Below are 22,334 nucleotides of genomic sequence, written 5' to 3' on the forward strand. Positions count from 1 at the left end.
TGTTTTTGCATTCGTTTAGGTGGTTCGTAACAGCTCGCTGGGGCGAACTTTTAGTAAAAATTCTTATCGGCTGCTAAACACCTTACTGCCATTGGTCCATGTCAGTGGTAGGTATGACCTGGAGCTCCACCTACCTTGAGGTCGATGACTAATTTTGTTTACGTTGTACAGTGAGTCAAAATCAGTCAACATGAACACATCGATGTGTAGAGTTATTAGCGAGCTGGTGCAAATGTACCTACATCTGAACGATCGTTCGCTTAGAGACATTTTCCAAGACCAATTCATGTAATTTTTAGTCTTCTAAAGGAATCAAAACTTCTCAAATACTCAAGTGCCCATTCACTCATGTGCCATCTGCAGCAAAAGCCATTCACACATCTGTCTAAAGTAAGATATGCCTCTATCATCATTGTTTTATCTTTTTTCTGCACAGTAACAATTTTATACATTCATCTTGGCAATGGTATTAGTGTCATAATAAATTACAATAACAGAGTGTAACCAGCGCATATTATGTCCGCATGTATCATGTTAGCGCATTAGCTTCATGAATTCATAATGTAAACAAGACAAATTAAACATTTTCTACTGCATATACAGTTGAAATCCGAAGTTTACATACACTTAAGTTGAAGTCATTTAAACTAATTTTTTAACCACTGCACAGTTATAATATTAGCAAACTATAGTTTGGGCAAGTCGTTTAGGACATCTACTTTGTGCATGACACAAGTAATTTTTCCAACAATTGTTTACAGACAGATTGTTTCACTTTTAGTTTACTATATCACAATTCCAGTGGGTCAGAAGTTTACATGCACTAAGTTAACTGTGCCTTTAAGCAGCTTGGAAAATTCCAGAAAATGATGTCAAGCCTTTAGGCAATTAGCCAATTAGCTTCTAATAGGAGGTGTACTGAATTGGAGGTGTAGATGTGGACATATTTTAAGGCCTACATTCAAACTCAGTGCCTCTTTGCTTGACATCATGGAAAAATCAAAAGAAATCAGCCAAGACCTCAGAAATAAAATTGTGGACCTCCACAAGGTTGAACCACCTGGTTCATCCTTGGGAGCAATTTCCAAGTGCCTGAAGGTACCATGTTCATCTGTACAAACAATAGTACGCAAGTATAAACACCATGTGACAACTCATCCATCATACCACTCAGGAAGGAGATGCATTCTGTCTCCTAGAGATGAACGTAGTTTGGTGCGAAAAGTGCAAATCAATCCCAGAACAACAGCAAAGACCTTGTGAAGATGCTGGAGGAAACAGGTAGACAAGTATCTATATCCACAGTAAAACTAGTCCTATATCGACATAACCTTAAAGGCTGCTCAGCAAGGAAGAAGCCACTGCTCCAAAACCGCCATAAAAAAGCCAGACTACAGTTTGCAAGTGCACATGGGTACAAAGATCTTACTTTTTGGAGAAATGTCCTCTGGTCTGATGAAACAAAAATTTAACTGTTTGGCCATAATGACCATCGTTATGTTTGGAGGATAAAGGGTGAGGCTTGCAAGCCGAAGAACACCATTCCAACCGTGAAGCATGGGGGTGGCAGCATCATGTTGTGGGGTGCTTTGCTGAAGGAGGGACTGGTGCACTTCACAAAATAGATGGTATCATGAGGAAGGAAAATTATGTGGATATATTAAAGCAACATCTCAAGACATCAGCCAGGAAGTTAAAGCTTGGTCGCAAATGGGTCTTCAAAATGGACAATGACCCCAAGCATACCTCCAAAGTTGTGGCAAAATGGCTCGAGGATAAGAAAGTCTAGGTATTGGAGTGGCCATCACAAAGCCCTGACCTCAATCCTATAGAAAATTTGTGGGCAGAACTGAAAAAGCATGTGCGAGCAAGGAGGCCTACAAACCTGACTCAGTTACACCAGTTCTGTCTGGAGGAATGGGCCAAAATTCCAGCAACTTATTGTGAGAAGCTTGTGGAAGTCTACCCAAAATGTTTGACCCAAGTTAAACAATTTAAAGGCAATGCTACCAAATACTAACAAAGTGTATGTAAACTTCTGACCTACTGGAAATGTGATGTAAGCACTTTGAGTGTAGTGTCAGAAAAGCGCTATATAAATGTAATGTTCATTCATATTATTCTGACATTTCACATTCTTAAAATAAAGTAGTGATCCTTATTGACCTAAGACCAAGTTGATATACAGTACTGTGCAAAAGTTTTAGGCACTTGTGAAAACTGTTGCATAGTGAGGATGTCTACAAAAATAATGACATAAATAGTTTTCATTTATCACTATAAATACATTTAACTATCATACCAAGTCTAGACATAAACATAAAAAAGCTAAATCAATATTTGGTGTGACCACCTTTGCCTTTAAAACAGCACCGATTCTCCTAGGTACACCTGGACACAGTTTTTCTTGGTTGTTGGCAGATAGGATGTTCCAAGCTTCTTGGAGAATTCACCACAGTTCTTCTATCTGTTCAGGCTGTCTCAATTGCTTCTGTTTCATTATGTAATCTCAGACTGACACGATGTTCACTGAGATCTAAAAGCACTAGAAAATCACTAGAAAATAGAAGAGCAAGTCATTTGTAACTCTGATAAATGCAGTCTCTGTACTATGATGGAGCCTAAATCCTGACTGAAATTCTTCATTTTTACAATTTCTTTGTAAAAATGAACATAGTTGTGAGGGCTACCTTTTCTAGTATTTTCGACATAAATGGGAGATTTGAAATCAGTCTATAAATAGCCAATTCTCTTGGATCAAGCTGTGGTTTCTTGATAAGCAGTTTGATAACTGCCAATTTAAAGTTTCTTGGGACATGCGCTAAGGATAATGAGGAGTTAATAATATTAAGAAGAGGTTCTGCGATTACAGGAAACACCTCTTTTAGGAGTTTAGTCGGTATTGGATCTAACATTCATGTTGTTGATTTTGATGTTTTGATCATTTTTGCTAGCTCTTCTGGACCAGTAACAGCAAAGGATTGAAGTTGCTCATAGGGAATAATTTTAGTCTTCTGGGGTGCTGTGGAAGATGTATACGTAATTCCAATTTTGTTTCTGATTTTGATTTTATCAGTAACGAAATTCATGAAGTCATTTCTACAATGCTGCGATGGAATATCTGGTTCAATCGAAGTTTATGTCGGGAAATTGGTTCCAGCACAGTTGCTCTAATCAGCTTGTCCTAATCAAACATTGTGAGAAGATTCTCATTAATCCTGCATCCATATCAGTCCGATAGAAACTAATGGGACTGTGTGTTTCATTCGATGCTGCTATACTAATGGGAGCTTGAAAGAGTGCTCTCTCTCTTCCCCCACTCTCTTTTATCCTCTCTTCCATTCCCCTTTTACATGCTGCGTGCCTTTTCTGTCCAGAGGCTGGTGAATGCATCAGTCTTTAATGTATAATTTAGCCATGTGCCACTCTCCTCTCTGCTCTCATTGTGAAACAGTAAGACTGACTGCACATTATCTAGAGCAGGTGTGCTTCCATCCACAACTTTACAATTCCTAAAATATACTGTAATTAGGGGCATATCAAGCAGGTCCCAGTGCCACTTATTGATTTAAAGTTGTGATAATTTAAAAATATTAAAGTTAATGGTCGTTTTATCCTAAATATTAATGGAAGACAAGACATTGCGTGTGAAAGATGCCAAAAAGCAGCTTGTTGTCTGAGGCAATTGATTAATTAATTAGTTGAGCCTTTTGTTCAGAGAGAGTTAAATAAGTTTATCTGGTTATTTTCCTCTTTTTTTTTTTTTTTAACTTAAAAATGTTAGCGACAGGGCTTTTAATTTGAGTTTTGTTGCTTTTAATCCATGTCTGTTAGCTTTGAGGTGATCAATATGCTAGTGCACTCAAAGTAAAAAAAAATATTTTAAAAAAATGGCTGAGAAATGTACAGTATATATACATTTGTAGTCTTTCTCTTCCACCAAAAATATTGATAAGGCATCTTGCATTCAGGAGCATAGAATTTCTGTCCAGTAAAATAATTGAATACTAGAATGAGAATGCCTCTTTAATGTCACCTGCCACTGACTAGCATTACAAGTTCCCTCTCAGAAAAGCATCTCTAAAAATCATGAATGTGACTCTAAAACAGCCTAATTATTCCAGGCATCCTTAATATCAACTAGCCATTATTCAGACAGCCCAACGACTAGTCGATCTAAAAAATATGCAGTTTTGAACATCCTTAGGCTCACTGCTACACATGAAAATCCTCTTTTTGTTTACTCATCCCAAAAATATTTAATTGACCTCCAAACAGTCCTGATTTGAATAGTGAAATCACAAGTACAGTATAATACACCAGCAAAACCTACACTCAATGGACAAAACCGTCGATATAGTTTTGAGCCAGAGATATCAGACCAAACATATTGAAGACAGTCTACATGTACAAGGTTGGAAATGGGAAAAGAACAGTTAAGATTGGCAATGCAGCCCATGTAGGCATGTAAATCAATTGAGCAGGTTACATTTATATTTATTCAATCCCTTATGTCCACAGAGACATCAGGGAAGTGTGGCTCTCTGCCTGATGAACTGGGGATGTGTGGACACTCTCGAACATCCAGTTACGCTAGTCAGCAGTCCAAAGTGTCAGGTAGGCTTTCCTTTTCTCTCTGAATTCTCTCTGATCACTTAATCTGGGTTTGATGTAACCCAGATGTCTTGCTCGACTTCGAACTGAATGTATGCCTGATTGTTACTATCTGCTAGTCTGGCTCTAACATTGTCATGCTGTCAATCGACATGATGCCATGTTGTTGCAAGACGATGAAATGATTTTGTAATTACATTGCATATGACATTGCATGTAGGCTGTTATGTGTCATCTCATGTGTCTCTATTCTGCATGATGGAGAGAATATGTAAGTGTGTACTGTACATCCATTTGCACACATTATATTTTGTTATGTGCTTAACTCTAACTCAAATTTTTGGGGGTTTTCAAATCTGATCTTTAAATGTGTTCCGTTTGTTCAGACAGTGGAATCGAAGTCTGGAAAACTGGAAATTGTGGCTCTGCTCATGTCTTATCCTGACATCTCGCAACAGTGCTGAACTCACAAACCATATGAGAGAACATCAGTGGAGGAGGCATTTTATGCATTCATGCACATGTGTCCAAAATCGCTGATCCGTTTACTCATTCACTAATCACTATGTAGTAAATATCACATAATTCCCTTTGAGAAAAGAGTGTGTGAAAATGTTTGTACTCCGACACAGCTCTCGACACTATTGCACACTTTTTATGATGTTACTTACGTGTCATATTCTGAATGACAAAATGAGTACTTGAAATCGGACCATTCAGACTAAGACATTCAAAAAAAGTCTGATTTTAATCATGATTTAATGATTTCAGGCCACATATAAATATTGTTTGGATCAGATTGGAAAAGTATAATTTTATTTACTTATTTGTATTTATTTATTGGTGTTCAGACTACAAGAAACTTAACATATTTAAGTTGGATGTGCTAAAAAAATTCATTTTTGTTGTTTGTCTGAACAGAGCCTTAGAAAGATACTGTCCTATTATAAATATCTGGGTTAGATGTCCCTAGTTTGATAACACTGCTTTCTTCAGCACATACAGTTACTGGAGACAGCACTCAGTCTTTATTTCACTAAGCAATTCATTAAGTTGGTGGATATTTGGCCTTCTTTTGTTGTGACATGTACACTTTCTGAAGCTCTCCAGCTTGACAGCAACTTGAATAGCATGTTTGGGTGGGAGTGTTAAATGTCCCTTCCCTTCTCAGTGATTGATTAATCTGTTAAAGGTTTAAAAAAAGTGTAGGCTGCGAATTTCTAGAGCAGATGAATGTTTTTATTATGTCCTTCATAAAAACAGATTTGTTTGGTTGAGTCTCCTTCAGTAAGTGTTACAGATTGACCAATATTTTTTTTATATGATCACTACAGATACAGATTTTGTATATTTAAATGTTCAATAAGAAACTACAGTTGAAGTCAGAAGTTTACATACTCTTAGGTTGAAGTCATTAAAACTAATTTTTTAACCACTCCACAGATTTCATATTAGCACACTGTAGTTTGGGTTAGTCGTTTTGGACATCTACTTTGTGCATGACATGAGTAATCTTTCCAACAATTGTTTACAGACAGAATGTTTCACTTTTAATTGACTATATCACAATTCCAGTGGGTCAGAAGTTTACATACACTAAGTTAACTGTGCCTTTAAGCAGCTTGGAAAATGTCAGAAAATGATGTCAAGCCTTTAGGCAATTAGCCTTTAGCTTCTGATAGGCTAATTGGAGTCAATTGGAGGTGTACCTGTGGATGTATTTTAATGCCTACCTTCAAACTCAGTGCCTCTTTGCTTGACATCATGGTAAAATGAAAAGAAATCAGCCAAAACCTCAGAAAAAAATGGTGGACCTTCACAAGTCTGGTTCATCCTTGGGAGCAATTTCGAAACGCCTGAAGGTACCACGTTTATCTGTACAAACAATAGTATGCAAGTATAAACACCATGGGACCACGCAGCCATTGTACCGCTCAGGATGGAGACGCATTCTGTCTCCTAGAGATGAACATAGTTTGGTGCAAAAAGTGCAAATCAATCCCAGAACAACAGCAAAGGACCTTGTGAAGATGCTGGAGGAAACAGGTAGACAAGTATCTATATCCACAGTAAAATGAGTTCTGTATCCACATAACCTGAAAGGCTGCTCAGCAAGGAAGAAGCCACTGCTCCAAAACCGCCATAAAAAAGCCAGACTACAGTTTGCAAGTGCACATGGGTACAAAGATCTTACTTTTTGGAGAAATATCCTCTGGTCTGATGAAACAAAAATTGAAAAATATGGCCATAATGACCATCGTTATGTTTGGAGGAAAAAGGCTGAGGCTTGCAAGCCGAAGAACACCATCCCAACCGTGAATCATGGGGGTGGCTGCATCATGTTGTGGGGGTGCTTTGCTGCAGGAGGGACTGGTGCACTTCACAAAATAGATGGCATTATGAGGAAGGATATTGATGTGGATATATTGAAGCAACATCTAAAGACATCAAATAGAAGTTAAAGCTTGATCGCAAATGGGTCTTCAAAATGGACAATGACCCCAAGCATACCTCCAAAGTTGTGGCAAAATGGCTTAAGGACAACAATGTCAAGGTATTGGAGTGGCCATCACAAAGCCCTGACCTAAATCTGATAGAAAATTTGTGAGCAGAATTGAAAAAGCGTGTGCGAGCAAGGAGGCCTACAAACCTGACTCCGTTACACCAGTTCTGTCTGGAGGAATGGGCCAAAATTCCAGCAACTTATTGTGAGAAGCTTGTAGAAGTCTACCCAAAATGTTTGACCCAAGTTAAACAATTTAAAGGCAATGCTACCAAATACTAACAAAGTGTTTGTAAACTTCTGACCCACTGGGAATGTGATGAAAGAAATAAAAACTGAAATAAATCATTCTCTCTACTATTATTGTGACATTTCTCATTTTAAAATAAAGTAGTGATCCTAACTGACCTAAGACAGGGAATGTTTTCTACGATTAAATGTCAGGAATTGTGAAAAACTGAGTTTAAATGTATTTGGTTAAGGTGTATGTAAACTTATGACTTCAACTGTAATAAAAAAAAATTCTTTGCATTTAACAGTAATGATCATTAAACTATAACAATGATAACAATATTTATTATTAATATTTTATTATTATTATGCCACCTTCTTAAACTACTTCAAAGAGTTCTCATCAAAAAATCCTCCATGTGCAGCAATGACAGCTTTGCAGATCTTTAACATTCTAGCTATCATTTTGTCCAGATACTCAGGTGACATTTCACGCTTCCTGTAGCACTTGCCATAGACGTGGCTGTCTTTTCGGGCAGTTCTCCCGCACCTTACAGTCTACCTGATTCCACAAAAGCTGGGGTTAAGATCCATAACACTCTTTTCCAATTATCTGTTGTCCAATGTCTGTTTCTTTGCCCACTCTAACCTTTTCTTTTTGTTTTTCTGTTTCAAAAGTGGCTTTTTCTTTGCAATTCTTCCCATAAGGCCTGCACCCCTGAGTCTTCTCTTTACTGCTGTACATAAAACTGGTGTTGAGCGGGTAGAATTCAATGAAGCTGTCAGCTGAGGACATGTGAGGCGTCTATTTCTCAAACTAGAGACTCTGATGTACTTGCCCTCTTGTTTAGTTGTACATCTGGCCTTCCACATCTCTTTCTGTCCTTGTTAGAGCCAGTTGTTCTTTGTCTTTGAAGACTGTAGTGTACACCTTTGTATGAAATCTTCATTTTTTTGGCATTTTCAAGCATTGTATAGCCTTCATTCCTCAAAACAATAATTGACTGAAGAGTTTCTAGAGAAAACTGTTTCTTTTTTGCAATTTTTTACCTAATATTGACCTTAAGACATGCCAGTCTATTGCATATTGTGGCATCTCAAAAACAAACACAAAGACAATGTTAAGCTTCATTTAACAAACCAAATAGCTTTCAACTGTGTTTGATATAATGGCAAGTGATTTTCTAGTACCAAATTAGCAATTTAGCATGATTACTGTTGGAGTTGTTGGAGTGATGGCTGCTGGAAATGGGGCCTTTCTAGATTTGATCAAAAATGACTTTTTTCAAATAGTGATGGTGCTGTTTTTTTACATCAGTAATGTCCTGACTATACTTTATGATCAGTTGAATGCCACTTTGGTGAATTAAAGTGCCAATTTCCTTCTGAAACAGCAAAATCTCTACATTATTCCAAACTTTTGGCCGTGTGTGTGTGTGTGTTATATATATATATATATATATATATATATATATATATATATATATATATACAGGTGCATCTCAATAAATTAGAATGTCGTGGAAAAGTTCATTTATTTCATTAATTCAACTCAAATTGTGAAACTCGTGTATTAAATAAATTCAATGCACACAGACTGAAGTAGTTAAGTCTTTGGTTCTTTTAATTGTGATGATTTTGGCTCACATTTAACAAAAACCCACCAATTCACTATCTCAAAAAATTAGAATACATCATAAGACCAATAAAAAGAACATTTTTAGTGAATTGTTGGCCTTCTGGAAAGTATGTTAATTTACTGTATATGTACTCAATACTTGGTAGGGGCTCCTTTTGCTTTAATTACTGCCTCAATTCGGCGTGGCATGGAGGTGATCAGTTTGTGGCACTGCGGAGGTGGTATGGAAGCCCAGGTTTCTTTGACAGTGGCCTTCAGCTCATCTGCATTTTTTGGTCTCTTGTTTCTCATTTTCCTCATTCTCTATGGGGTTCAGGTCTGGTGAGTTTGCTGGCCAGTCAAGCACACCAACACCATGGTCATTTAACCAACTTTTGGTGCTTTTGGCAGTGTGGGCAGGTGCCAAATCCTGCTGGAAAATGAAATCAGCATCTTTAAAAAGCTGGTCAGCAGAAGGAAGCATGAAGTGCTCCAAAATTTCTTGGTAAACGGGTGCAGTGACTTTGGTTTTCAAAAAACACAATGGACCAAAACCAGCAGATGACATTGCACCCCAAATCATCACAGACTGTGGAAACTTAACACTGGACTTCAAGCAACTTGGGTTATGAGCTTCTCCACCCTTCCTCCAGACTCTAGGACCTTGGTTTCCAAATGAAATACAAAAGTTGCTCTCATCTGAAAAGAGGACTTTGGACCACTGGGCAACAGTCCAGTTCTTCTTCTCCTTAGCCCAGGTAAGACGCCTCTGACGTTGTCTGTGGTTCAGGAGTGGCTTAACAAGAGGAATACGACAACTGTAGCCAAATTCCTTGACACGTCTGTGTGTGGTGGCTCTTGATGCCTTGACCCCAGCCTCAGTCCATTCCTTGTGAAGTTCACCCAAATTCTTGAATCGATTTTGCTTGACAATCCTCATAAGGCTGCGGTTCTCTCGGTTGGTTGTGCATCTTTTTCTTCCACACTTTTCCCTTCCACTCAACTTTCTGTTAACATGCTTGGATACAGCACTCTGTGAACAGCCAGCTTCTTTGGCAATGAATGTTTGTGGCTTACCCTCCTTGTGAAGGGTGTCAATGATTGTCTTCTGGACAACTGTCAGATCAGCAGATTGTGTAGCCTAGTGAACCAAACTGAGAGACCATTTTGAAGGCTCAGGAAACCTTTGCAGGTGTTTTGAGTTGATTAGCTGATTGGCATGTCACCATATTCTAATTTTTTGAGATAGTGAATTGGTGGGTTTTTGTTAAATGTGAGCCAAAATCATCACAATTAAAAGAACCAAAGACTTAAACTACTTCAGTCTGTGTGTATTGAATTTATTTAATACACGAGTTTCACAATTTGAGTTGAATTACTGAAATAAATGAACTTTTCCACGACATTCTAATTTATTGAGATGCACCTGTATATATATATCTCCTCACCGGTCACTTTATTAGGTACACATGTACATCTACTTATTCATGCGATTACCTAATCAGCCAATCGTGTGGCAGCAGTGTAATGTATAAAATCATTCAGATATGGGTCAGGTGCTTCAGTTAATGTTTACATCAACCATCAGAATGGGGGAAAAATGTGATCTCAGTGATTTAGACCATGGCATGATTGTTGGTTCCAGATGGGCTTGTTTGAGTATTTCTGTAACTGCTGATCTCCTGGGATTTTCACACGCAACAGTCTCTAGAGTGTATAGAAAATGGTGCAAAAACAACCAGTGAGTGGCAGTTCTGTGGACGAAAATGCCTTGTTGGTGTGAGAGGTCAAAGGAGAATGGCCAAACTGGTTCAAGCTGACAGAAAGGCTACGGTAACTCAGATAACCCCTCTGTACAATTGTAGTGAGCAGAATAGCATCTCAGAATGCACAACATGTCGAACCTTGAGGCGGATGGGCTACAACAGCAGAAGACACGCTGGGTTCCACTTGGCCTACCATTTGTGTAGCTCAGCAGAAATCCAGATTTGTCAGACCAGGCGATATTTTTCCAATCATCTACTGTCCAGTTTTGGTGAGCCTGTGCCCACTGTAGCCTGAGTTTCCTGTTCTTAGCTGACAGTAGTGGTACTGACTTCTCCTCCTCTGACTTCTGTCATTAACAAGCCGTTTTTGCCCACAGAACTGCCGTTCGCTGGACGTTTTTTGTTTATCGCACCATTCTCTTTACACGCTAGAGACTGTTGTGCATGAAAATCCCAGGAGATCAGTAGTTACAGAAATACTCGAACCAGCCCGTCTGGCACCAACAATCATGCCATGGTCTAAATCACTGAGATCAATTTTTTTCCCCATTCTGATGCTTGATGTGAACATTAACTGAAGCTCCTGACCCATTTCTGCATGATTTTATACATTACACTGCTGCCACATGATTGGCTGATTAGATAATCACATGTATATGTAGATGTACAGGTGTACCTAATAAAGTGGCCGGTGAGTGTTTGTGTGTGTGTGTGTGTGTGTATATTAATTGGTCACAAATTTATTAAATTATTTTTATTTTGGGATATAAATATTAAGCTTAAAATGCCACTGGAAGTCCATCGTGCAAAATTCAATATCGCTCTGATTCCCCATTGAGATTACTGTTTTGGCCATGCAGTTTTTCCATGCAAAGTTAAATGTAACCACGCCTTAAAAGATACAAAAGATACGTTAAGTTAGTTTATGTGTGAAAACTAATTCTTGTTGAATGCACAGCGGTGTAACGCCATTGATGGGTGCTATACTTTAGAGACCCACCAAATGGTGCTACCTATCTGTAGACCCGATTTTGAGGAACCTGTAACCGATTTAGTAGTGAATATTTCTAGTCAGGGTTGCTGCTTTGATTTGCTGTGTTTTTTTTTATTTTTTTTTTATGAAAGCTGCTAGTAGGGGTGTAATGATCCATTGATCAAATAACCAACAATGGGAAGTCATCGATGCTGAGTATTCCCACATTTTTCATTGCCCATCGGGTCAGTGGCCGTTTTTTCTGTTCCCTTTTGGTTTGCCGTTGTGGGCAAACCTCTCATCCAGGGCCCTAAGGTGGCTGCCCACCCTGCCCTCCCTGTAGTTACGCCATTTGGTATCGGCAAACAAAAGAGAATCGATATGAGCGTATCGTGATAAAACTTGCGATTTACACCCCTAGCTGCAACATACAATTTGTAATAAAATCATATTAATTTGAAAACAACTTTGTGTCTTGTTTCTCAGGCTATAGTACGAGTCATTCACGTTCCTCCAGTCTGTCGGAGTTCTCTCACAGGAGAAACACTTCGGTGGGCAGTGCTTCTACTGGCATTGCCAGCATCCCTGAGCCTAGTGAGGAGAGAGACCAAACTACAGCACCCCCTACAGCCACGGGAGTCTGCGCTGCTGTGTTTGAACACCCATCAACCCCTGACAGAGCAGCCAGCAGGTCAGCCAGATTGCTGCCTGCTCTATCTTCAACAAGCTTTAGATGCAATAAATGAAATGAATGTAGTGATCAATGCATTTGGGATCTGAGCTTGCAATGAAAGCAGCATTATTAAATTAGATCATAATAGAGAATTTGTCAGCTGCTTATCAGATTTATTTCCTCGCATACACAAAGGTATCCAGTGAAGCAGGACTCAATGGAGTCTCAGCTAAAGAGGGTGGATGCCACACGTGTGGATGCTGATGACGTAGTGGAGAAGATCCTACAGAGCCAGGATTTCACCCACAGTCTGCTGGACTCAAGCGCTGAAGGTAACAATTGCAACAACTTCTTCAGGTTTATTAGAAGACATTGCATGAGTTGCAAATTCTTACCTTTCCATATACAGTATTCCATATATATCTGACTATAATGTCCTTCTCTTACAATCTGTCTTGTTCTCATTACCCAAAGGCTGCATTTACACTCTCAACCAATTCAGATTTTGTCTTCTGGCACAGATCATATTTTCTGACTCATAAGGCTTGCCATAAAGAGGCTTACTACTAAAAAGCTAACTACAAATGCTAAATAGTGCTGTTGTCATCCTAGTGCGTCTTTGTGGGGTATTAATGTAATAAAACAGGAGGGACATAAAACCATGTATATGTCAAAAGATTGGATCTGTGCATTAAGCCTTGCAACCTAAGTGAACACTGTATTGATTCCAGACAACTGCATGCAGTTTCACAGTAGAAACCTGCTGGGCACACCAGAGTATATAACTAAAAATAGGGCCAGAGCTAGAAATAGGGGATATTTTGTTGGAAGCAATGTTTACTGGTAGCAGCTGCAACTCTGTTTGATGTATTGAAATGTATCTGTGCCAAAGCACGTCTCTATGTATGTGTGCTAATAGGTTTTGAATTATAATTAGATGACCTGACAACAGGTTCTCATTAGAATTGGACCAGTTTAGTTTTTGCATTCCCCAGGGAAGTCATGACTTGTTGCATAAGAATTGGAGGCAATATCTAATTTTAGTGTGTGTGTGTTTCAGAGGAAGGCCTGCGCTTGTTTGTTGGTCCTGGTGGAAGCACAGCACTTGGTAGCCACCACCTTCCTGCCAGGTGATTTTAAATATGTGATATATCGTTATATATTGGCCAGGCTGATTAATCAGACGATATTTGGCCATATTGAAATTATCGACATTGGCCGATTAACACTTTTTGTTCCCCATAGTGTAAGTTCCGAAATCAACCAACGGCTTTGTCATTGGATAGTGCACATTTTCTATTTTTTTTTTATTTTATTTTTATTTATTTTTTTGTGAATTGAGTAAATATAATGTAAAATAAGTGTTGTTTTTTTTTGTGTACTTCTCATTTGCTAAAATTAAAGCTAAAGTGTGTAATTGTATACATGTATAAATGCAATCGGTCACCTTGATTTCTAGTATTGGCCCTTAAATAACGTATCAGTCAATCATTAGTTTAAATAACAGCAATATCAGCCAATAAGCTGATATTCCCTGCATGCTCTATAAAAAAGGAAACCAGTGCATTTTCTGGGCAGCCATAGACCAGGATGTGTGTAATTGCTGATTTCTTCTCATTTCAGGGTTGGAGCTGGTGCCTATGAACAGGTGGTGATCAAACGCTAGGGTTGGGAGCTGCCAGATGGAAAAGTGTCAAAAACCAAAGTCTGTTTCGTGGGAGGAGAGAGAGAGAGGGAAGGAAGGAGGGACGAAGAGATGAAAAGACAAGACTTTTCGTCTCCTCTCATATCATGAGCAGTTGTCACGAACCTATTTCAACCTTTCGATGAAACGGTGCCCTCTGCTGGCTACATATAAATCTGACAGCTTCTCTGTATGAGACTGCCATTATTGCTGTCTGTGTTTCACTGTGAGGTGCATCTGCATTGCAAACAGTAACAGTATTTTTTTTTACCTAATTACCTTTCCTAGTGCTGTTTTGTGATAAGATCTCTGTATTTTATATTTGTGAGCCATTGTAAGGCATCTGTCTGTAGTATTTGATGGAGTATACATTTTCGCACCACTGTGTACGTGTGAGGTGTATACTCTGTCTGCAGATGAAGGTGACCTCTTTATGCTGGTATACACTCCTTTAGCCAATATTCTGTCATCGCTTTACTATACGAATGGAAATCAAACTGTCCTAACCCATTCAGCGCTATGCTAATAACTGTCAGCAATTTGTCTGACTGTGTGTGCGTTTGAGAAGTCGTGATACGTTTGACAGATGGAGCCGTTTTCAGACTTGAAAAAATTGTCCATTTGAAAAGCACTTTGAATTGAAGGACTCTTTACATGGGAGTTCCAAATGCATTGTTGTATGTAGATATGTGGTACGTTTGCAGTTTGATTTCTTGACCCATTTGCTACTTCAGATCCAAGCAGGTGAATATCACCATTTATGACATAACGTAAATGTACCAGCTTTCATGCAGGGACAAAATCAGCCTAGTTGTTCTAAAGCTAAGCTACGCAGCGAATGAAGCATTTAACTTTTTCAACAATGCTTGAAATTGAACTGTTTAGCACAGGGCTCTCGAGATAACGTCAGCAAGAAGTGTGTAGCTCTTCTAGGCCTCTATATAAAAAAACTCATCTGCCATAACAGTACAACACTACAACTTTTTGTAGTACTTGATGTATCACTTAAATGAAGCTATTTTAATGTCTCTCTTAATTATTCAGTGCTGAAGTATCTCTCTGTAAGATCAGCTGTAGGGCATATCAGAAGATATCAAATCATAACTTAGTGCTTATCTAGTTCTATGTGACTGTATGTCCATATCTTCTCGGAAGCCATTCACTGCTTTATAGATATAAATACACTTGCCTCTGTGATGTTGTGCATGTGAGGATTGATCGAGTGTGTACAGTCTGTTTGTAGCACTTGATTATATCATAACTGTCTAGAATTAACTTAAAAGTTTAGGTGTAAAAATGCATGGGTGTCACACCTACTCAATGTGTCCGAAGCATCCAGCCTTATGTGTTGACTTGGCTATCGCATATCCCAAACATCTCCACCAGGCCGTCAAGATCCAAACACTAAAGAACCCTGATGGGAAACTTGGATTCAGTAGTAAACTCAACCGCACATCTCAGGTTTATAATTTTATCTTCATTGTTACTGCACAAATTTTAAAGCACCACACTTCAAATGTGTGCAAATATCAGGATAGGCTATTCAGAGGATATTTAGATCTTTCAGCTTCATTAATTCAAGTCCACAGACAGTAAAATTATGTGATATGAATTGTGTTCTTTGTTCTTTTGAACTTGATTTTTACCATTTTAATCTATCTACTGCCAAAATTAAAGTCTATTTTTATGTATTTGAGCTTTAGTGATACTGTTAGACCATAGTTTCATATGTGCCACTGTTAGAGACTTCAGCCCTTTTCCCCCATATTTCTTCCCTAGTTACTCTTACATAGTCTCTAAGTTGGTCCTGGTACTTTACATGTTGTAAAAAAACATGGTGGCTTTATCTCTTCTGTGAAGTTTTGGTCCTTGTAATTGTACCGTTTCTGATGTTTAAAAGGTGACATTGCGTTTGACTGTCTTGCAATGTTGTGTTCTAACTTTAGACCCATAGTGGCTTCCATGCCATGTGTTCTGTTATGATGCTGGTAAGGTATGTACCATGCACTGTTCAATAAAACCAGTACATTTCAAAGAAATGTGTCATATTTTCAAAACTTGATGCATCTTTTATTACTTTATGTCCTATGGGACATGAGAATGTTTAAGGGTTATTTTCCCCCAAGAACATCTCAATCTATCACAGATCTGGCCATAAAATATGGTCCATTCTTTTCTAACAAACATCTAGTAAACTGTAAACAATAAGTACAACTTCCTACTTTTGATTCTGGTTACAAAGCTTTGTTATACATTTCCATAACTCTCAAGCTCCCTGTCCCAGTCCTCCTCTACATTGTCTGTTACTCGCGATACTGTTTTCACTTCCTCCTCCTCCTCTTCTTTTTCTTCCTCCTCATCATTGGCAGGCAGGATTAGCACCGTTCCATCAGCACTCAGCCTTACCTGCGAGTCCTCCAGAAGTTCCTTCCTGAGTTGCTGCACTGTGCCACACAGCGCTCTCACTCTGGGGCTGGACCATATACATGGCAAGGGCACACAAATGGCACCGCCCTGCTGGTAGACAGGTTGCCACTCAACTGCACCCCCTTCAGCCCCATACTGTACTGTTTCCACTGATGGATGATAGTAGAGATGTGAATTGCTGTTAGAATCCATGTTCTCACTCTTGAGCCATTCTTGTCTCAGGTGTTCTGCCTCATACAGGACCTCATTAACCAAAGTCTTCTGGTAGATGTTGTTATCGTACAGGCTCGGATACACCACTTTGTACAACTAAATGAGGAACGGCAAAGAGAAAGCGATGACTTCAAAACTTCCTCAGAGTCTAAAAAGAGCATTTATTACTAACCTGCATTAACAGCTCAATCTGAAATCCTCAGGTTTTAATCGTCAGAAACCCAAAATAATTACGTCAACAACACCTATTCTGTGTTCAGAAACTTGGCCCGCCCTGTCACAGTGAGGTATATAGACACATGTGGTACACTAGAAGCACTAATAAGAGTAAAAATGCGGAAAGTTTGCCAAACTTTGTGCTTTTTTTTGGCTGTGTAGCACATGCTGCTCTGCACATCCTTGTGAAGAATCCCAACTTAAGAAATAGTTGCTGACGTTTATTTTTATCAATGTCCCTGATCAATTCAGTTTGATCTTAACAGTTTCTAATACACATTTAAGTCCGGATTTGTGGTCTTTTCAATGTAATGCAGGTTTTGCAAAGTGGCTGTTATTGAAGGATGGAGCTGTTAAAAAACTATATTTGACTGCACTTGAGTGCTGCAAACACCTCTTTTCATATGTGAAGGGGGTGTATATTAAAGGCACAGAGGCAAAAAACAAACAAAAAAACAGCCTGTTTATTTTTGAGAGAAGAGAGAAGGTGGGAAATGGTGATGGAAAAACAAAATTAGGACCGTTTTTGGTTAAAAAAATATCTTGACTAACCTGGACTAAAGTGATGCATGATTTTCTGTAAAGCTGCTTTGAAACAATGTGTGTTGTGAAAAGCACTATACAAATAAAAATTACTTGACAAAGTAGACCTCAGAGAATGGAATGACCCCTTTAAACAAATAAGAAAATGCATATGCAACATCTCATCAGAAAGAATGTTAAAGACCCTCACCAGTCTGTACACGGAGGGTTCAGAACGTTCAGTGTTGGTCATGGACCAATTTAGCCCATCAAAATTTCTCTGGAACACACCAATCTGAGTGCAGAATCCCACATCTCTCCAGTGGCCAAGGGCTTCTCCAACTCCAGTGAACTGCACTGAGTAACCATATTCTCCACAAACTTTGTGAGCCCTAAGAGAGAGAGTTAGGACAACTTTTGGCCTGAGAAATTGTCAACCGGTAACACTGGTGCATGTGTTGATGCCTTGTAGAATCAGTTCCGATATAAAACATTTGCTTACCAAGCCTGAAACTCCGCTCTGCTCCACTCAAACTTGTGATCACGGTTTCTAAAGCCTCTCAGACCCGGCAGCAATGGGTTGAACTCTGAGTTAGGTGTACTGACAATCACAGCACCTGGTGCCATGTACCCAAACACAACCTCTGAAAAGCTCTTCACATCCCCAAGCTCCAGGTGTTCGATTCTTCACGGTAAAGAGGTAACGTTATAGTTCACACATTTCTGGTAGAACATGCCATTTTTAAATAATCTAGTTGTACAGGAACTTCTTTGCTAGAGAAACAAAAGAAGTGGAACACTCACAACTCAACACATGTCACAAGATCAAATCCTCTGGTGCACGGTTCCCTCTCTGTGACTGAGCCTTCGTACAGCTCAACAGTCAAAGGCCCGTCGCTTGGCTGAAGGTAATCACTCATAAGTGGTGCCAATGTACGCCTGGCAAAAATCCACTGATGAGCTAAACTGTTATTTAATTTTATCAATTTTATACCCTTTTACCAAAATTTGCAGCAATATAGTTAAATATTAAACAAAATGGTTCAAATTAAAGGTAAAGTTCACCCAAAAACACCCTAATTTACTCACCCTAATATTATCCCAGATTAACGAGTTTCCTTCTGCAGGACACAAACAAAGATTTAAAAAAAAAAATTCTCAGCTCTGTTTGTCCATTCAATTCAAGTGAATGGTGGCCTGGCCAGGAATTTGAATGTCCAAAAAGCACATAAAGGCAGCATAAAAGTAATCCATACAACTCCAGTGGTTAAATCCAAATCTTCAGAATCTATATGATAGGTGTATGTGAGAAACAGTTCAATATTTAAGTCCTTTATTGCTATAATTCTACACTTTCACCAGCCCTCCTATGTACGTTCACAAGAGGACCGAGTTCGGTTTTTAGCGATTCGCATTCTTCGTGCATATCACCCCCTACTAGAAAAGGAGGAGAAACAAAAAAAAAACATTGAGGGATAAAGCAAAGGAAAAGAATAAATAAATCGTATTTGCACAACAGCCCAGTAGGTATACAATCCAATATACACTACGAATGTGAATCAGCAAAAAACAGAGGAACTCTCGTGAACTTGCGTAGAAAGGCTGTTGGAAAGTAGATTAATAATAAAAAAGGACTGACATATTGATCTGCTTCACACTCACACTTATTGCTTCTGAAGACATGGATTTAACCACTGGAGACATATGGATTTCTTTTATGCTGACTTTGTGTGCTTTTTGGAGCTTCAAAGTTCTGGCCACATTTCACATGAATTGTATGGACCTACAGAGCTGGGATATTCTTCTATAAATCTTTGTTTGTGTTTAGCAGAAGAAAGAAAGTCATACACAACTGGGATGTCATGAGCATGAGTAAATGATGAGATCATTTTTATTTTTGGGTGAACTATTCCTTTAAATTACAAATAAAAAAGTGTACCACTACATCAGCTATATATTTACTTGTCTTCCTCCCATGCTGTAAAAAAGGGTCCAAATTATATTACTTGCAGTATTGGGTGTCACAGTTTTAAGGAATGTTACATATTTGTAATTTAGAAACTTCATGCGATAAAAGGGTTGTGTGCAAAATGTGGGACACAGCTAAATATAATATTTTTGGTCATTAAAATTAAACAGTTAATAATTCAAATATTTTAACTGCATTGAATTGAATGTCAATTCAACAACCGGACTAAATTATTATTATTATTATTATTATTTGACTTGCATATACAGTTGAGAAAGTCCTAATGTGGGACATCTCAAAATTACAATTTAAAAGGGGTGGTGTGGGGTAAGTTTATTTAAAATATCTAATAGTTCTCACCAGGGTCAGAAATCACCAGGGCTTGGGGGAAATGCCTCAAAATTCAAATTGTGTTGGCCAAAACTGCTCCAGTATGAATTTCTCTGTTTTATATTTGTAACGTCTGATATGTTCTGTTCTATTTAATTCTAGGCCTAGTTACACATTATCTCATTAATTGATTTTAAGATTAATCTTTCAGATTTTCAGAATTTATGTCGATGAACTGATTAAAGAGAAGTATTAGACCGCACAGAGTATATTGTTTTATATGGTAAGATAAAAAAATAAAAAAAGCCCTTATAAAAGCTCAAATGCCCGTGAAAATCAAATCCGGGAACAGATATTGCCCTTCAACGGAAACGTCAGTTTCTGACAGTAGTTCTCACAACAAAATGCCCAAAAAAATTTGAATAAATAAATAAAATTGGACACCAAACTACACGTTTTTCACGGACAGTGCCATGTGCAAGAGGAGAAACGTACATTCTTTTGAGGAGGACAGCTCTGTTGATATCAACTCCCACTAGTAACTGTATACCGTTGCGATGAAACTTGAGCTTCTTCAGCAGGCCACATTCAGCGCATCCTAAGTCGATGACCTGTGGATGGAGAAATCGATCAAATCCAGTTAAGGTGGTTTAAAAATAAAATTGAAGCTCGAGAGTATTGATTGATTAGCAAGTTAGTTCACAAAGCGTCCAATCTCTCCAACGAAATCCAGCACTACTAAAATTTTAACATGTAAAATTTGACCGTATTTACCTTTCTAGGTCGGTAAGTTCTCACGTAATCAATAACAAACTGGTATCTCTGTATGTACAGCGGAGGAGAAAACGGTGTGGTTACGATGTGTGTCATGTTTCGGCCGGCTGTCCGTCCTCATTAAACAAATGGCAGAAGTCTGTTATGGAGTGTTGCACTTCAGCTCAGCTGTGTGAATGAGTTTAGTGTGTTTTTATTTAAGCACACTGCAGCAGTCTTCGACTAGGGTCGTGGAAGCAAAAACAACATAGCAGGACCTGTGTTGATTGAGTTGTTTTTAAAGTAAAATACTTTATCGCAAAGCAAACTAATAATTAAATAATTGTAAAAGTGATTTTTTAAAATAAGTAATATATATATATATATATATATATATATATATATATATATATATATATATATATATAATTCTGTAACTTTTATTATATTATATTTGATGAATGTGCAAAAACTTTTGTGTGGTTGGTTAAAAAATGCCATCGATGTAAATCATTGTCTTTAATAAGCTGTATTTCATAATAATATCATCATTATATTTAATTTCTTGTAATAACCCATGATTATGTTTAATTAACAATCAAATCAATCGATTAGTTTATTTTTATTTTTTTTCAGCCTTGTTCACTGGGTGTTTGTGAGGCACTTTTCTATAAAGCTAAATTGAACTGAATTTAATTAAAATTTTAAAAGAGTTAAAAGAAATAGTTCACCCCAGAATTACTTTCTTTCCTCTGCTGAATACAAAGATTTTTAGAAGAATATCTCAGCTCTGTAGGTCCATGCAATGCAAGTCAACAGGGTCCAAAACTTTGAAGCTCAAAAAAGCGCATAAAGGCAGCATAAAAGTAATCCATACGACTCCAGTGGTTAAATCCATGTCTTCAGAAGCAATAAGTGTGAGTGTGAAACAGATCAATATGCAAGTCCTTTTTTATTATTAATCTACTTTCCAACAGCCCTTCTATGCAAGTTCATGAGAGTTCCTGTTTTTTGCTGATTCACATTCATCGTGTATATTGCCACCTACTGGGCTGTTGTGCAAATAACGTATCTTAATTAAATTAATAAAATCCATATCTTCAGAAGTGATATGATGGGTGTGGGTGAGAAAAAGGTAAATATTTAAGTCCTTTTTTACTGTTAAGTTTCCTCCCTTCCTTAGATGGTGATATGGACGAAGAATGCGAATCACCAACAAGAAGAGAAGAACTCTAGAGAAGAGCGCTTAGGAGGGCTGTTTGAAAGTGGAGATTTATAGTAAAAAAAAATAAAAAAAAACAACTTAAATATTGATCTGTTTCTCACCCACACCCATCATATATGGATTTAACCACTGGAGTTGTATGGATTATTTTTATGTATTTATTTATTTTATCCCCTTTTCTCCCCAATTTGGAATGTCCAATTCCCACTACTTAGTAGGTCCTCGTGTTGGCGCGGTTACTCACCTCAATCCGAGTGGCGGTGGACAAGCCTCAGTTGTCTCCGCTTCTGAGACCGTCAATCCATGCATCTTTTGGCTTGTTGTGCATGACACCGTGGAGGCTCGTGCTACTCTCCGCGATCCACGCACAACTTACCACATGCCCCATTGAGAGCAAGAACCCCTAATCGCGACCACGAGGAGGTTACCCCATGTGACTCTACCCTGCCTAGCAACCGGGCCAATTTGGTTGCTTAGGAGACCTGGCTGGAGTCACTCAGCACACCCTGGATTCAAACTCGCAACTCCAGGGGTGGTAGTCAGCGTCAATACTCGCTGAGCTACCCAGGCCCCTAGTATGGATTACTTTTATGCTGCCTTTATATGCTTTTTGAGCT

The 22,334-nt window shown here is 38.3% G+C and overlaps 2 protein-coding genes across 3 annotated transcripts in view; one reads left to right on the forward strand and one right to left on the reverse strand.

Annotated features, from left to right (window-relative positions):
• LOC127416195 (protein FAM102B-like) overlaps window positions 1-14,723 on the forward strand; it is a 35,404-nt gene extending 20,681 nt beyond the window's left edge. Inside the window, exons 7-11 of one of the 2 annotated variants that reach the window (XM_051655398.1) lie at window positions 4,522-4,617; window positions 12,192-12,396; window positions 12,574-12,710; window positions 13,439-13,508; window positions 14,002-14,723. In XM_051655398.1, the coding sequence (XP_051511358.1) occupies window positions 4,522-4,617; window positions 12,192-12,396; window positions 12,574-12,710; window positions 13,439-13,508; window positions 14,002-14,044 (551 nt within the window). In that variant the 3' untranslated portion in view covers window positions 14,045-14,723. The remainder of the gene's footprint in view (window positions 1-4,521; window positions 4,618-12,191; window positions 12,397-12,573; window positions 12,711-13,438; window positions 13,509-14,001) is intronic. The other variant, XM_051655399.1, reaches the window with a different exon arrangement.
• A 1,387-nt stretch (window positions 14,724-16,110) lies between these two features.
• Window positions 16,111-20,609, reverse strand: LOC127415610 (small RNA 2'-O-methyltransferase-like). Its single transcript, XM_051654372.1, has 6 exons — window positions 20,514-20,609; window positions 20,235-20,350; window positions 18,245-18,379; window positions 17,943-18,125; window positions 17,652-17,832; window positions 16,111-16,798 (listed from the first exon to the last, which is right to left on the reverse strand). Exons 1-6 carry the CDS (start codon window positions 20,607-20,609, stop codon window positions 16,310-16,312), a joined length of 1,200 nt encoding a protein of 399 aa, XP_051510332.1. The 3' UTR covers window positions 16,111-16,309.
• Between the last annotated feature and the right edge of the window lie 1,725 nt (window positions 20,610-22,334).

The sequence above is a fragment of the Myxocyprinus asiaticus genome, chromosome 25, assembly GCF_019703515.2.
Source record: "Myxocyprinus asiaticus isolate MX2 ecotype Aquarium Trade chromosome 25, UBuf_Myxa_2, whole genome shotgun sequence".
In the NCBI taxonomy this organism is placed as follows: domain Eukaryota; kingdom Metazoa; phylum Chordata; class Actinopteri; order Cypriniformes; family Catostomidae; genus Myxocyprinus; species Myxocyprinus asiaticus.

What these genes read in the sequence shown, in the direction of transcription:
- LOC127415610 (XM_051654372.1), bottom strand. Translation starts at nt 20,609, where the DNA reads ATGACACACATCGTAACCACACCGTTTTCTCCTCCGCTGTACATACAG. An exon ending in AGAGCGGAGTTTCAGGCTTG is followed by an intron (nt 17,833 to 17,942) that starts GTAAGCAAATGT and finishes TCTCTCTCTTAG; the next exon opens with GGCTCACAAAGTTTGTGGAG. An exon ending in AACCCTCCGTGTACAGACTG is followed by an intron (nt 16,799 to 17,651) that starts GTGAGGGTCTTT and finishes TTCCTCATTTAG; the next exon opens with TTGTACAAAGTGGTGTATCC.